The sequence below is a fragment of the Microcaecilia unicolor genome, chromosome 10, assembly GCF_901765095.1.
Source record: "Microcaecilia unicolor chromosome 10, aMicUni1.1, whole genome shotgun sequence".
Lineage (NCBI taxonomy): Eukaryota > Metazoa > Chordata > Amphibia > Gymnophiona > Siphonopidae > Microcaecilia > Microcaecilia unicolor.
The window spans coordinates 173,164,407-173,179,842 of NC_044040.1; the positions used below are offsets into that span (position 1 = coordinate 173,164,407).

The 15,436-nt window shown below is 40.5% G+C and overlaps 2 protein-coding genes across 3 annotated transcripts in view; both read left to right on the forward strand.

Annotated features, from left to right (window-relative positions):
• LOC115479235 (vitamin K-dependent protein S-like) overlaps window positions 1-15,436 on the forward strand; it is a 205,282-nt gene that overhangs the window by 59,323 nt on the left and 130,523 nt on the right. The gene's annotated exons all lie outside the window — the stretch shown is intronic.
• LOC115479236 (vitamin K-dependent protein S-like) overlaps window positions 1-15,436 on the forward strand; it is a 38,407-nt gene that overhangs the window by 5,761 nt on the left and 17,210 nt on the right. The window contains exons 3-4 of the mRNA XM_030217072.1: window positions 10,537-10,697; window positions 12,412-12,577. Coding sequence (XP_030072932.1) covers window positions 12,487-12,577 — 91 coding nt within the window. The 5' untranslated portion in view covers window positions 10,537-10,697; window positions 12,412-12,486. The remainder of the gene's footprint in view (window positions 1-10,536; window positions 10,698-12,411; window positions 12,578-15,436) is intronic.

The following is a 15,436-nucleotide window of genomic DNA, read 5'->3' on the forward strand; positions in this document are numbered from 1 at the left end:
ATCCCAGAGTTTAATTATACGTTGAGTGAAGAAACATTTTCTCCGATTCGTTTTAAATTTACTACATTGTAGCTTCATCAAATGCCCCCTAGTCCCTAGCATTTTTGAAAGAGTGAACAGACGCTTTACATCTACCCGTTCAACTCCACTCATTATTTTATAGACCTCTATCATATCTCCTCTCAACCACCTTTTCTTCAAGCTGAAGACCCTAGCCGCTTTAGCGTTCCTCATAGGGAAGTTGTCCCATCCCCTTTATCATTTTCGTCACCCTTCTCTGCACCTTTTCTAATTCCACTATATCTTTTTGAGATACTGCGACCAGAATTGAACACAATATTCGAGGTGCGGTCGCACCATGGAGCAAAACAAAGGCATTATAACATCCTTATTTTTGTTTTCCATTCCTTTCCTAATAATACCTAACACTCTGTTTGCTTTCTTAGCCGCAGCAGCACACTGAGCAGAAGGTTTCAACGCATCATCAACGACACCTAGATCCCTTTCTTGGTCCGTGACTCCTAATGTGGAACCTTGCATGACGTAGCTATAATTCGGGTTCCTCTTTCCCACATGCATCACTTTGCACTTGCTCACATTAAACGTCATCAGCCATTTAGATGCCCAGTATCCCAGTCTCGTAAGATCCTCTTGTAATTTTTCACAATCCTCCCGCGATTTAACGACTTTGAATAACTTTGTGTCATCAGCAAATTTAATTACACTAGTTACTCCCATCTCTAGGTCATTTATAAATATGTTAAAAAGCAGCGGTCTGAGCACAGACCCCTGGAGAACCCCACTAACAACTACCCTTCTTCATTGAGAATAATGACCATTTAACCCTACTCTCTGTTTTCTATCTTTTAACCAGCTTTTAATCCCACAATAGAACACTACCTCCTATCCCATGACTCTCCAATTTCCTCTGGAGTGTTTCATAAGGTACTTTCTCAAACGCCTTCTGAAAATCCAGATACATAATATCAACCGGCTCACCTTTATCCACATGTTTGTTCACCCCTTCAAAGAAATGTAGTAGATTGGTGAGGCAAGATTTCCCTTCACTAAATCCATGTTAACTTTGTCTCATTAATCCATGCTTTTGAATATGCTCTGTAATTTTGTTCTTAATAATAGTCTCTACCATTTTGTCCGGCACCGACGTCAGACTCACCGGTCTATAATTTCCTGGATCTCCTCTGGAATCTTTTTAAAAGTCAGTGTTACATTGGCCACCCTCCAGTCTTCCGGTACCACATTCGATTTTAAGGATAAACTACATATTTCAAACAATAGCTCTGCAAGGAGAAGAGCATGAGGAGTGAGATTTTTTTTTTTTTGCCTGTTTGCAGCCAGTCACTGTTACTGTCAGGGCAGCTGCTTCTGTCAGCTGCTGTGGGTGCAGCAGCTCACCTGTACCTCCAATGTTATTGTGCCTCTTCATTGTGGGTTTGGGACTGCATTGGGGAAGGCCTCCCTCCTTCCAGGAGGTAAACAGACCTTTCTACTTGTTTACATTATAAACTTTGCTAAATAAGTTTTCACCTGGTGAAATATTAATTAAGCCCTCTGATAGTGTATCCAGTTTTTTTTTTGTTTCACAAGAGCAGCATGATTAGTTTTCATGTATTTTATAGGGAAATTACATTAATTAGAGCTTGGGTAGAGAATGACATCCATCTGAATAGCATCTGTCTTACTTCTGGGTTCTTCTAGTAATACTGTCAGTGAGTTTTGACTATTTTTTTTCTTCTACACATCTGGACAAAGTTATGGCTAAAGCTAAGTATACTTCATGAGCTCTGGAATCTCATCCATCATGGGTTGTAGATGAGAGGGTAGGCCTTGACCCTTTTTTCTGCTTCTAGATTTATAACCACCTGGTTAGTTAAGGACTCTTTTCCTGTATTGTTGAAAGGAGCGCCGATCTATCCACGGATTTAAAAAAAAAGTTAAATCTGATCCTGAAGATTTTGCTAGTTAGTGTCCTTTAATTTACTGTTAATCAAAATTATGGATCAAGCGGTCGTTGTACATTTAATGTGAACATGTAGAGGACGCTAATATCTTGAACCTCGGCAAGTAGGCTAAAAACACATAGTACAGACGTAGTTCATGTTTATTTCTAAAATGTAAAGACCATCTCATTGACTCAAAAGATGGAAAAATGCTTTCCCCAAGTGTTGATGCTATTAATATGAGCACTACCTTTGACACAGCTGATCATGTCATTCTCCACTTTGATATAGCAGGTCTAGTTCTTTCATGGTGTAGGTCTTTCCTTTAGCTACACTGTTCGCTTCTGATCTAAATAGTTTTTGATCATCATATACTGTGACTTTGGGCGTACCACAATCTTTATTTAATTGTTATTTGAAACCCTCAGTTGATCTTTTATGCTGACAAATATCCAGCAGATCCTACCAAGAATTCAACAGAGTGAGAGTAGAATTGTCTGACTTTAGTTGTCTTCAAATAAACTGTTGTTGAACCCTTGGACAACTGGAGTGCTTTGTCAGAAGCCACCAGGGCTGGATTTGCTCAACTGAAATTGAGGGAATAATTACACAAGTGATGGGTTGATATGAATCCTCGGTGTTAACTTGGATAATTCTTGATTCTGGGAAAACTTATTTATATGTCTGAAACTGCTTTTCAGGTCCTACAGTCTGCATCAAGGTAGTCCTCTTCACTCTACTGATCTTGCTATTGTGGTTCAGTTTATAATCTCTCACCTGGATGAAATGTGTAACATCTATATAGGTCTTCTTACAAATTCCATTCACCAACTTCAATTGGTGACGACATCTGCCAGAGTGGCTTCTGAGGCTAGTCATTTTGATCATATAACTCCAGTGGCGTAGCAAGGGCGGGGCGGTCCGCCCCGGGTGTTACCTCAAGGGGGGTGCTCCCAAAGTCCTTTTCTTCCTGCCAGCTCCCGCACCCTACTACCTTTACAAAAGAAATCTCGGAAGCCGAGGCGCAGCGCCTCGTGTCTGCATGTAAAAGCAGTGTGGATTGTCTCTTCGGGCCTTCCCTCACTGTCTGTCCCGCACTCCGCTGACGCAACTTCCTATTTCCGCAAGGGCGGGATAGACAGAGTGAGGGAAGGCCCGAAGAGACGATCCATACTGCTTTTACATGCAGACACGAGGCGCTGCGCCTCGACTTCCGAGATTTCCTTGTAAAGGTAGGGTGCGGGAGCTGGCAGGAAGAGGACTTTGGATGGAGCTGAGGGTAGGCACTGGGTTGGGGGGAGACTCAGATGGGAGAAGGGGCGTGGAGCCTCACAACAGTTAAAATGCACTGGGGGGGTCATCGTGCTGCACCCGGGGGGGGGGGGGGGGTGCAACGGCGAACCGCCCCTGGTGGCTGCCACCCTTGCTACGCCACTGTATAACTCTTATGTTGATAGCATTACATTGGGTTTATGGCATGTTTATTTCAATAATTAGTTACTGACATTCAAAGACACAACAATCAACCAAAGGAACAACCTCCGGATATGAATACCGCCGACTAAAAAAGGAAAACAACAACGACAACAAATCCAATCATCGAAGAAACAGACAACTAATAAAAATAAACACATCGAACCCGCCCACGGAACCATACCATTCAATCCAACTAGGATACATCAATGCAAGATCAGCAGTAAGCAACTCAGTAGATATACGAGACTGGATTACCACGGATAACTTAGACCTTCTATTTATTACAGAAACCTGATTCCACAGCCCTACAGACCCCACCATTTTAGAAACATGCCCACCAGAATACAAAATAACCCACTGGACAAGAAATGGAAAAAAAAGAGGCGGCGGAATAGCTATTATCTACAAACCCGAATTCACCATCACAATCACGGGCGAATCTACCTCGACTTAACTTGAAATTGCATCAACAAGAATCAATCATCCAAACCTAATAGGACACCTTAACACAATCCTATTCTACAGACCACCAGGAAAATGGCAAGACTCCCAAGCACAACTCATGGATTTCGTCTCGAACTCCTGCATATCAGCCTCAAACATCCTCATACTAGGAGACATCAACCTACACCTAGAAGATGATACTTCATCAAGCACACGAGAATGCAAAGAATTCCTAAACTTTGGGATCTGCAAGTACCCAACACACAACTAACACACGAAAAAGGACACACACTTGATATCATAACAAACAAATTTGAACCGGATTCAACCATCACACTCACTGACACAAGATGGACACCTACACTATGGTCAGACCACCATAAAGCAAATGTCACTCTCTGCTGGCGAAAAAACACACACTAACACAATCAATAAACATGAGCGAACAACATACACAACGAGAGGAAAAATAGACCCCACAATATTCTGGCAAAAGATCTACCAGAACGAATGGCCAACAAACGCTGACAACATCCAATTCCTCCAAGAATGGGACGATCTATGTACAACAACATTAGACAAATCGCCCCAATCCAAACCAGAACATCACGCAGGAAGAAAACAAATCCATGGTTCACCGAAGAGCTGAAAAAACTTAAAACACAAGTCAGAAAACTAGAACGAGAATGGAACAAAAAAAAAAACCGAACAAACACTGAACGCGTGGAAACTACTTCGGAGAAAATACAAATACACCATAAAACAGACCAAAAGACTACATTACAAAACAATAATAGGACCAAACTACAAAGACACACATAAACTCTTCAACCTTGTGAACAAACTGTTAGACACCACACCAGTTACAAACAACGGCAAAGATGTACCAGATGTGGACAACCTTGCGAAATACTTCAAGGAGAAAATTATACAACTACAACTCAAAATACCTGCCAGCCCTATTGAGTACGCCACTATTTTAGACTGTCTAGACCCAGAAGAAGGAACATACCCTGCAGACAGAACTTGGACCGAATTCGAAATACTATCTGAAGACCTCATATCTGAAACTCTCAAAAGATATGCAAAATCCAACTGCTAACTAGACACGTGCCCGAACAACCTCATGAAATCTGCTCCTAACAATTCATAACAGACCTAACGAGCCACATAAACTTCATGCTACAAAATGGACTTTTCCCAAAAGAAAAAGGAAAAATCTTACCCCAATCCCTAAAGACACAAAGAAAAGCACAAGTGAAATAACCAACTACAGGCCAGTAGCATCCATACCTTTAATAACCAAAATAACAGAAGGAATGGTAACCAAACAACTCACAAACTATCTAAACAAACACTCAATACTACATGACGCCCAATCAGGATTCCGGTCGATCATAGCACAGAAACAGTATTAGTCACCCTTATGACCAAATTCAAACAGACAATTGCAACTGGCAACAATATACTCCTCCTTCAATTTGACATGTCAAGTGCCTTTGACATGGTTGACCACGGAATCCTATTACACATACTCGAATACTTTGGCATTGGAGGTAATGTTCTGAATTGGTTCGAAGGGTTCCTAACCCAACGTTCATATCAAGTCACATCAAATTCGACCACATCTAAGGCATGGATACCTGAATGTGGAGTACCACAAGGATCACCTCTCTCACCAACCATTTTTAACTTAATGATGATCCCTTTGGCAAAACTCCTATCAAACCATAACCTTAACCCATATATCTACGCTGATGATGTGACAATATACATCCCCTTCAAACAGGACATAAACGAAATCCTCAATGAAATTGATCAAAGCCTACACATCATGAACACATGGGCGGATGCATTTCGACTAAAATTAAATGCAGAAAAAACTCAATGCCTGATTCTCACATCTCAATACCACACAAAAGAATTCACAACCATAAACACTCCAAACCTGAACCTTCAAGTCTCAAACACTAAAAATCCTTGGAATCACCATCGACCGCCACCTAACGCTTGAAACTCATGCTAACAACACAACAAAAAAGATGTTTTACAGCATGTGCAATCCCTTGTGCTCAGCCATTTGGATTATTGCAACTCACTATACGCAGGCTGCAAAGAACAAACACTGAGGAAACTTCAAACAGCCCAGAATACGGCAGCCAGACTCATCTTTGGAAAGCCAAAATATGAAAGTGCAAAACCATTAAGAGAAAAACTGCACTGGCTTCCACTCAAGGAACGCGTCACTTTTAAAGTATGCACATTAGTCCACAAATCATTCACGGTGAAGCCCCATCCTACATGTCTGAGTTAATAGACTTACCACCCAGAAATGCCAAAAGATCATCCCGAACCTTCCTTAACCTCCACTTCCCCAATAGCAAAGGCATGAAATACAAAACATTACACACATCAACCTTTTCTCACATGCGCACGCAGTATTGGAATAAACTGCCGCGCAACCTAAGAACAACCAACGAGCAAGCTTCCTTCCGCAGATTATTGAAGACTCATCTTTTCGAACAAGTCTATGGATAGAAACAAAACACATAAAGTCCACACTTACTGTTCACTAATGCATCGTACATTCACCTCGGAACTCCATTCCCTGTATTATCACATCACTCATACCTTTTTTCACAGAAAGTTATATACCATATGACTTCATGCCTTTCTATCGCCTCTAAGCTCCCATTGTTTCCTTCCAAAGTTGCAATGCCTATGTTCCAGTATTACATCCCTTAACGACACCCCAATTGTTTCGCATAACCCTGCGTAATATTATCCACAACTATCTGTAACAATTGTATTTCCAATATTCAACTCATATTGTAAGCCACACTGAACCCGCAAAAAGATGGGAAAATGTGGGATACAAATGCAATAAACAAATAAATAAAATGGCCAGGTTTTTTATTTATTTTTTTATTATATCAATTTTTATTGATAACACTTAAACACAATACATCAAGTAATTCGAACAATACATAAGAGATATCAAGCTTATAAGTTTTCCTCCCTCTTCCCCCAACTCCCCCCCCCCCTCTCTATCCCCACCCTCAACTCTTTCCTCTACCGGTTCTATTAACAGTTCAATATCCTGCTTCTCGCAACAGGTGTCAGAGTGTCCCAAAATGGAAGCCAGACTTTACAGAACTGGTCTCCTTTTTTCGAGGCCAAGTCTCCCACTTTTTTCTTTTCCAGCATGCAGCATTGCATCATGGCTCCTCGCCATTGCGGTGTTCCAGGTGGTTCTGATTGTAGCCACAATTGTAGTATGGTACGTTTGCCCATCAAGACTACTCTTTTCAAGAACGCTTTAAATCCCTCTGGTGACTTGCCACGGACCCTATAGACATCAAATAGCTGTCCTGGCATTGGTTGCCAGTGTATGTTCCACATTTGCGATACTTGTTGTCCCAGTTTTATCCAGAAGGGGATCACTTTTGTGCAATACCAAAACATATGCCCTAGAGAGGCTCCCACAGTTCCACATTTTGAGCAGTCGTCTGTTGTTCTCAGGGTCGCCTTATAAGCCCTGTGTGGTGATATATATAGCCTCATGATAAATTTGTAGTGCATTTCCTGCCAAGTCACATTCTCTGTCACCCGATACACACCCATTAAGCACAATTTGATCTGTTCTGGGTCCGGTTTCCACCGCAGCTCCTGGTGCCATTGTTGTGACACTTGCGTGTAGTCCAGTGTCCCCTGTAAGTCTCTTAGATGATGGTGGAAGTACTTAAGCGGTACTTTTAACTGTGCTTCCAGGCCCAGCATCTCACTCATGGATTCCCATACTTGCTGAGTGAGAGCCGATGCAGGCAATGTTCGTATGTAATGTTTGAGCTGCATATATTGAAAATAGTCTTTCTGTCCAAGTCCAAATTCTGTGCACAGGGCCTGGAATGTTTTAATGGTCCCTGTTTCAGACACCACCTGAAATAAATATTTAATACCACAAATCTCCCATTTCCTAAACAAAGCCGATTTCCCCCCCTCTGGGAATGCCAAGTTACCTTTAATGGGTAGTAGTGGGGACACTACACTGTTCCATTTGTTTTTCTTACTCAACCATTTCCATGTTTTCCGCAAAGGGTTCAAAAGAAATCTATATGGGCCCAGGGTTGGGAGTTCTTCTGATGGGGCATGTAGCCAATAAGCAAAACTCATTGGGGTCATCAGTGAGGTTTCCACTCTAGTGCAGGAGAAAAACTCCCTCGAGCGGAACCAGTCTGATAAATGCCTCAAATTACAGGCGATTGGTATAAGCTTTAAATCAAGTAGCCCCAGCCCCCCTTTTAGACAAGGTCTTATAAGTTTGTTTAATCCAATGCGTGCACGTTTTCCTTGCCACAAGAACGTTGTAAGGGTTTTGTGTAGCCACCTCTCCTCTTTATATCCCAATATAGCAGGGATCATCTGGAAAATGTATGTCCATTTGGGAAAAATAAAACATGTTATACATGGTGATTCTTCCCCTCAAAGACAGAGGTAGGCCCTGCCATCCCTGCAAAGCTTCTTTTGTATGCCTCTTCAAGGGGTCCATATTCTCTTTGTACAAATTTGTTAAATCCCTCGGTACATAGACCCCTAGGTACTTGAGTGTGCCCACGGCCCATTGAAAGGGGAAAGGGCCCTCCCACTCCTTTTGCACTGTTTCCTGTACTGGAAGGGCCAGTGATTTTTGTAAATTTAATTGTAATCCTGAGTAGAACCCAAATTCGTCTATGACTTCTAATAGGCGTTGGACTGAGGTCTTCGGTTGAGTAAGGGTAAGGAGCATATCGTCAGCGAAAGCCAGTGTTTTTATTAATGTCCCGTGTAGTGTGACTCCCTGTATGTCCGGGTCTAGTAGCATTGTGCGTAAGAGTGGTTCTAAAATATAAGAGGAACAGTAGGAGGGGATAATGGGCATCCCTGCCTGGTGCCGCGCTCTACTTTAAAGGGTTTAGATCTGGTGCCATTTATTAGTATTTGGGCTGTGGTATTTTTGTATAGTGTTTTTGTGGCATCTAAAAACCAGCCATCCAAGCCCGTGTGCTCAAGTACCTGAAACATGTAATCCCAGTTAACTTTATCAAATGCTTTGGCTGCATCTAGGCTAACTAATAGGAGAGGATCTCCCGTAGCCTGCCCATACGCCACTGCTAAGAGGACTTTCCGTACCTGTTGAACCGCCTGACGGCCCTTAACAAACCCTACCTGGTGTTCTCCGATCAACATTGGCATCAGGTTTTTTATTTTAGATTTATTAATGGACTGGTTTCCCCCTACACAGACTCTTAGATCTGTAGACTCAGGCCTTCTGACTGCATCAGCACTGAAGAGGCGCCCATTTGGTACAAAACTCTTTTTCTGCTATTTGCCTTCTCTTTGGATTGTTATGCCTTTAGAAGTACATAGGACTATTGGGATCTGGATATCTGAGCAAGCTTTTTGTATGGATCTGTATTTTTCTAGCTGTTTGCTGATATATTTTGTATTACATGGATTTTTATTTATGTGACTTTCATTTTTGTTTAACTTTTATTATGCTTTTTGTTTATTTATGTTTTAATTTGTTGAGTATGTCAGCGAATAGCCAAAGAAGCACATGGAGCCTTCAAGAGTGGGGGGAATCACAACTATACTTTTAATCATACCCAACACAGTCCGTGTGGGTGAAACCGTCTACATCGGGGGTCTAGGCAAATGAACATAGATAATAAACAATTTACATAAAAATTATAGATTACAGCCAGAAGATAATTTAAAATAATACAAATATAAATGAATAATGAAATAAAAAAATATAGAGGAATAAATGTGAACATACAAACCAATTAAAAATACTAAACATAAATTATGGATTATGAACGAATGGTTTACAGCAAAATTATCAATTTCAACCTTAAAATAATTTAAAATGACATGATTTAGGGCTGTCGAGAAAAATATACATAAATGTTAAATGAATATACTGACCAATAAAAAATGATAAAATAATTTACATAAACTGAGGAATAAAAAAGCAAGTGGAAGCTGCATGTAGCTCATACCTAGTGGTATCTGGGTCCTAAAGTTATCAACCATCCAGTGGAAAGATATAATCTTGTCTTGAGGAAGACAAATTTGCTTGAAACTGAAGTGACACACAGTCTTAAAAAATGTGAAGTGGATATATAAAAATACTTGTGTAAGAAGGTTGCTTGAAAAATGGTGGTACAAATGTGCAGTGCTTAATGTTGTACCACTATTAGACATTTTTTATAGTGTGTAATAAATTAGTAGCAAGTATTAAAGGAAAGGTGCTTTTCCTCCAGTTTTTGGTTGCCTTCAGAATTTAACACATTAGGCCAGCCGTTCCCAACCTAGTTCTCGCGGCACACCTAGTCCCATCAGGTTCTCAGAATATCCACAATGAATATGCGTAAACAGATTTACATACACTGCCTCAACTGTGTGCAAATCTAACTCATGAATATTCATTGTGGATATCCTGAAAACCCTATGGGACTAGGTGTGCCCAGAGGACTGGGTTGGGAATGGCTGCATTAGGCATTCAGGTCTGTACTGAATATGGCAGTATTTGATCAGTCACTGAGCCACAAGAAGATATGCCCATGAACAATGTAATAAAGAAATTGATTTCTCACCATTCTGTGCTGTTTAGGTGTCTATTGACAGAAATGAAGCCATTATTGAAATAAGATTGGATGGTATACTACTCATAAATCTTTACCAGCGCACTCAGCAGATAGCTCAAATAATACATGGCTCACCATTGCTCTTGGAGGTTTGATACCAAATTCCACCGTCCAGCTTCTGAGTCCGGTAAGTTTGAATGTGTCTTATACAATGCTTCCTGTCTACCGAATGCTATAAAAACAACGCATGACTTGAGAACCTTCCGGAAGTTATTGAAGACGCATCTGTTCGAAGAGACTTACAATAAAAATCCTCCTTAATGACTTGATTCCATTCTACATCTAAACCAACTAATACTGATTCCTTCTAATTTGATTATGTTAATCACATTATCACTATTGATCATTATATCTTACCTGTTTTATTTTGTGTTATGTAAATAATTCCACTGACCTATCTACCTAATTTCTTACACAGTAATATGTTAAATTAGACCATACCTCTTACTCTGATTATGATTATACCTTTTGCAACATAGTGTAAGCCACATTGAGCCTGCAAATAGGTGGGAAAATGTGGGGTACAAATGCAGCAAATAAATAAATACATTGTCACATTATAATTAAAAGCGATTCTGCATAGAAAACCAAATCCGCCCATCAATGGGACATAGAAATATTAGAAATCGAAAGCTATAAACATGAATTCACAATTAACCAACCCAAATCCCCCCCCCCCCCCCCGAGGAGTAGATCCTCCAGTGGAATTTCACAGTACTTTTCTGCTGTATAAACATTTCTAAGAGTGTCTAATAGTTGTGGCACCACCTTCGCATCAGGCAGTCAAGTGACCATGCGATGCTCACGCCCACCAGCCACCCAGCTATCGACATGCCTAATGATCCAGTCACCAACTACAACAGCTGTCCTAACCCTTCCCTCCTGGGCAGAAGCTCCTGGAGGACAATCCTCAGTGCGAGAGGATATTGCATCCCTTGGTGGGCAGGTCCTGGCTACAGGATTACTTCCTAGTTCACCAGGGTGATGTTCTTCTTCTAGGAGACCTCCCTCCTCCAAGGCTGCCAGACTGGAAGTGGGACTTCTCTACAATGTCCTGTAGGTCTTTTCTATGTACCTCTCTCTTTCTCAGCTCCTCCAAGTCTGCTACTCTAGCCTCAAGAGAATGGACTTGTTCTCTGAGAGTTAGGAGCTCTTTGCATCGAGCACACACATATAACCTCTCTCCAACTGGGAGAGAATCATATATGCGACACTCAATGCAAAAGACTAGATAGCACCACTCTTGCTGCTGGACTGCTGTTTGCAACTTAGAATTACTGTGTTTGTTTAAACTTCTTAAGATACTAAGGATATTAGATTAATATCCTCAAAACCCCACTACTACTATGTTTACTACAACTTGTAACATTCTCCTTCAAGACTTTGTAATTCTATTTACTATGTAAGCCGCATTGAACCTGCTATGTGTGGGAAAGTGCGGGGTACAAATGTAATTAATAATAATTAATAATAATATGAAGAACCTTAAGATTTTATGATACATTGTGTGATTTATGATATATTGTGTGATTTATTTGGTGTTTGCTTCTCAGAAAGTAATTAAATGTAATTAAAACTAATAAAAATGCCCCTCTTGTTATCCTAATTAGAATAATTGACTATTAGTTAAGACTATAAATGAAGCTATGTGCTGGGGTGGGTGGGATTTGGGGAGGGTGGATGTTAATGCTGTATGCTATGTTTCTAGAAACTATGGGGAAAAGGGTAGGGAGACTAGTTAATAAAATTTGCTTGTAAGTACATAGTATAGATTGCTAGAGATAAACTGTTTTTTTCCACAATGATAGCAATCCTAGGTAACGAAATATATCTGTTTTCAGCTGCAGTTTGCTTTGGATGGATGCATACGCAACTGGTCTTGGGTTGAAACCGAGGTTCACGCTTTGAACAATGCAATGGAGATTAATGAGCATAGACGCTGTTTTGAACATGAGAAGGAAGGATCTTATTTTCCTGGGAGTGGCTATGCTCAGTTTCAAGTACCTGGTAAGTACACATTTCTTTCTAGAAATCATGCTACTTAAGCTTATTGCCACAAAACGTTCTGAAGCTAGCGATTGCTCATTCGTTCCTGGTAAAATTGTTGGAGTTGCAATTTATCTGCTATTTATTTCAAGGAAACCAAAAATATAGTTATTTGATATGCAAACAAAAAAATAAATGTACAACTCATAACAAAGAAAATGCATTAGATTTCAGAAATAAACATCTTAAGGAAAAAAGAACAAGTGGAGATAGCAAGTCCATCATGGCTCATGTAATTTCTCTATATGTGTGAATGCTGATTTTCGTTTCTTTGTTGTGTCTGATCTACAGGGAAGAAAAGTAGGGCAATCTGAATGGCATGGTTCCCACACATTTTGTTGGTTTAGAAAAAAAATAAAATGAAACCAAGTATGATAATATATCTAAATATTAGATGTCAAAGTCAATAGATTTTTAAAAATGCATTTTATATTTAAACCACATGGTGCCACAGGTATTGTTGTGTTTCTCAACTACTAGGAGGCCATACGCATAGCAACCAATATGAAACTGCATAGTTCAATCATTAGGTGTCAACATAATATAAGAGCAATCTTTCCAAAATGATTGAGGGTGCTAATCCAAACGGAAATTAGCCTTCCTTTGACATAGTCAAGGAGTTTTCTCAATATTGAGAGTCTGACACCTATGATCATACATAGCAATCATTTAGGAAAGTATATAATTTAGTTACTAAGTTTCAAACTAGAATTTACAACAAAGAAAATTAAATACGTACCAGAATCATTTTCATCCAGCCCAACAGGATAAGGGTGTTGTAGTAGGAGAGGGGATGCATAGTAGGGAAAGTGCATGCCTAATGGAATAATTTCCAATATCTCTGTGTGTGCATTTGTGTCTGTATATGTCTGTGATATGTGTCACCCAAGGGAGTGGCAAGAACCATGCCCCAAAAAATAGCTTGCCATCCCAGTTAGGGTTACCATATTTTGTCCTCTCAAAAAGAGGACACATGCCCACATCCCCACCCCTTTCACATCCTCGCCCTGCCCCCTGTCACGGGGCCCCTCCATGCTAGTCATCAAATTTAAATTTGAATAATATTTCAAATTCTTATATTATACTTTGAAAAATGAAAGAGCAATCCCAAATTAATTTACAATTTATAACTTTCATAGAATGGACGCTCAATAAAAACTTTCCTTTCCCTACTTCTAGCATTAACTCTGCTACCTAGCAATATACTGCCCTGCCTGTCTCCTGACTTATCCTCTATGCTCTATCAATTTAAGTGTTTTTTATGAAAATCACACAATCAGTACAGGATCAGCAGCTATTCATTGATACCCAAGCATATGAGCCCAATCAGTGTACAGTGGAGTCTTCTTTGGGTATCCATGAATGGCTGCTGATCCTGGCTTTTATCCAGGGGTTGAACATGGCGGGGAAATATATATGCTGGAGTATTTCCCCATATTCAACCCCTCTTCCACCATTCCCAGCCATTCTCTCCCTCAATCCCAGACTCCACAAAAGTCTCCCAATTACTCACCTTAGTGACACACAACATCTAATCTCCCGTTATAGGACCCCTGGGTTCTCTCCATCCCCTCAGGAGGGTCCCAAAGTACCATTCTCTAGACCCAAGTCTGCCCAGCAGTGTTTGCACCAAACTACACGCTTACATTTTCAAACATGCTAGCTTGTACAGTATATGGATATACCAGCCTGCCCGTTTGTCCAGAAATCCGGACAAACGGGCAGATTGGCAAAAACCGCCCGGTTGCCCGGACATGCCCTCAAAAAGAGGACATGTCCGGGTAAACCCGGACGTATGGTAACCCTAATCCCAGTATAAGTCATTGGATCAAGCCTGAATCACCTGAACCCCTTCTTAATCTGACCAGGTTAATTTTAGCCTTTTTCTACCCTCCTGATCATCCTCGCCATGTTCCCCACACTAGCAGCAGGAGAAGCATTTAATCAGATGTCCTTTCCTACTTCCACAGGGCCAGCATCTCTTAGATTGTCCCTTTGGCAGCAGGAGATGATGTTGAATTCCTGTAGTAAGGTTACCATATTTCTGGTTTGCAAATCTGGGATGGTGGGGCAGGACAGGGACTCTCCCGATACAACTTTTCATCATAAAAATTATAATTAATGAAAATGAATATATCTTAAACGTACATTCTTTAAGTTCCTTAATAGAAAATATTTAGGGTTGAGTACCAAAGTATTAGACTGGATATGTCCCACATAAGAGAATCATGTAATGAACAAGCCAAATCAACTGACAAAATCCAGCTGTTCAACATGTAAACTTTACCTGGCAGTTCTATGACTTAGGCACTGACATTTATACATGTAGTATGTGAGTAAATGTTTAGATACTAGCATAAGCATACGGATGTGCGCAAATACAAATGTACGTGCCAGCATAATGCCTATGCACTATTCTAGAAACATCTGCCAGTCTCCAATAGTGCATATTTGTGAGGGGACATAGAAGTAGGTGGAGTCTTAGTAGGGCATAGTTACACGCATATGTGTGGAACTTAGATGCCTGCACTTATACCAGCTCTGTGGCTGATGAAAGTGCTCACACCTAAGTTACTGGTACGTATCTCACCTATTACTTAAGTATACATCAGTATCTATACGGGAAAGGTGCTACATTCCTTTGTAGAATAGGTTCCTTACAAATGCAACAACAGTACCTATTTCAAGATGCTTGGTTATAGGATTGCCCCTCCCAAATGGTTAATATATTCAGGTTGTGAAACTTTGAAGCGGGGTCCCAAGATATTTTATGCCAAACTGGCTTTGTTTTATTGTTCAACATCTTTCTCCCTCTCTGGA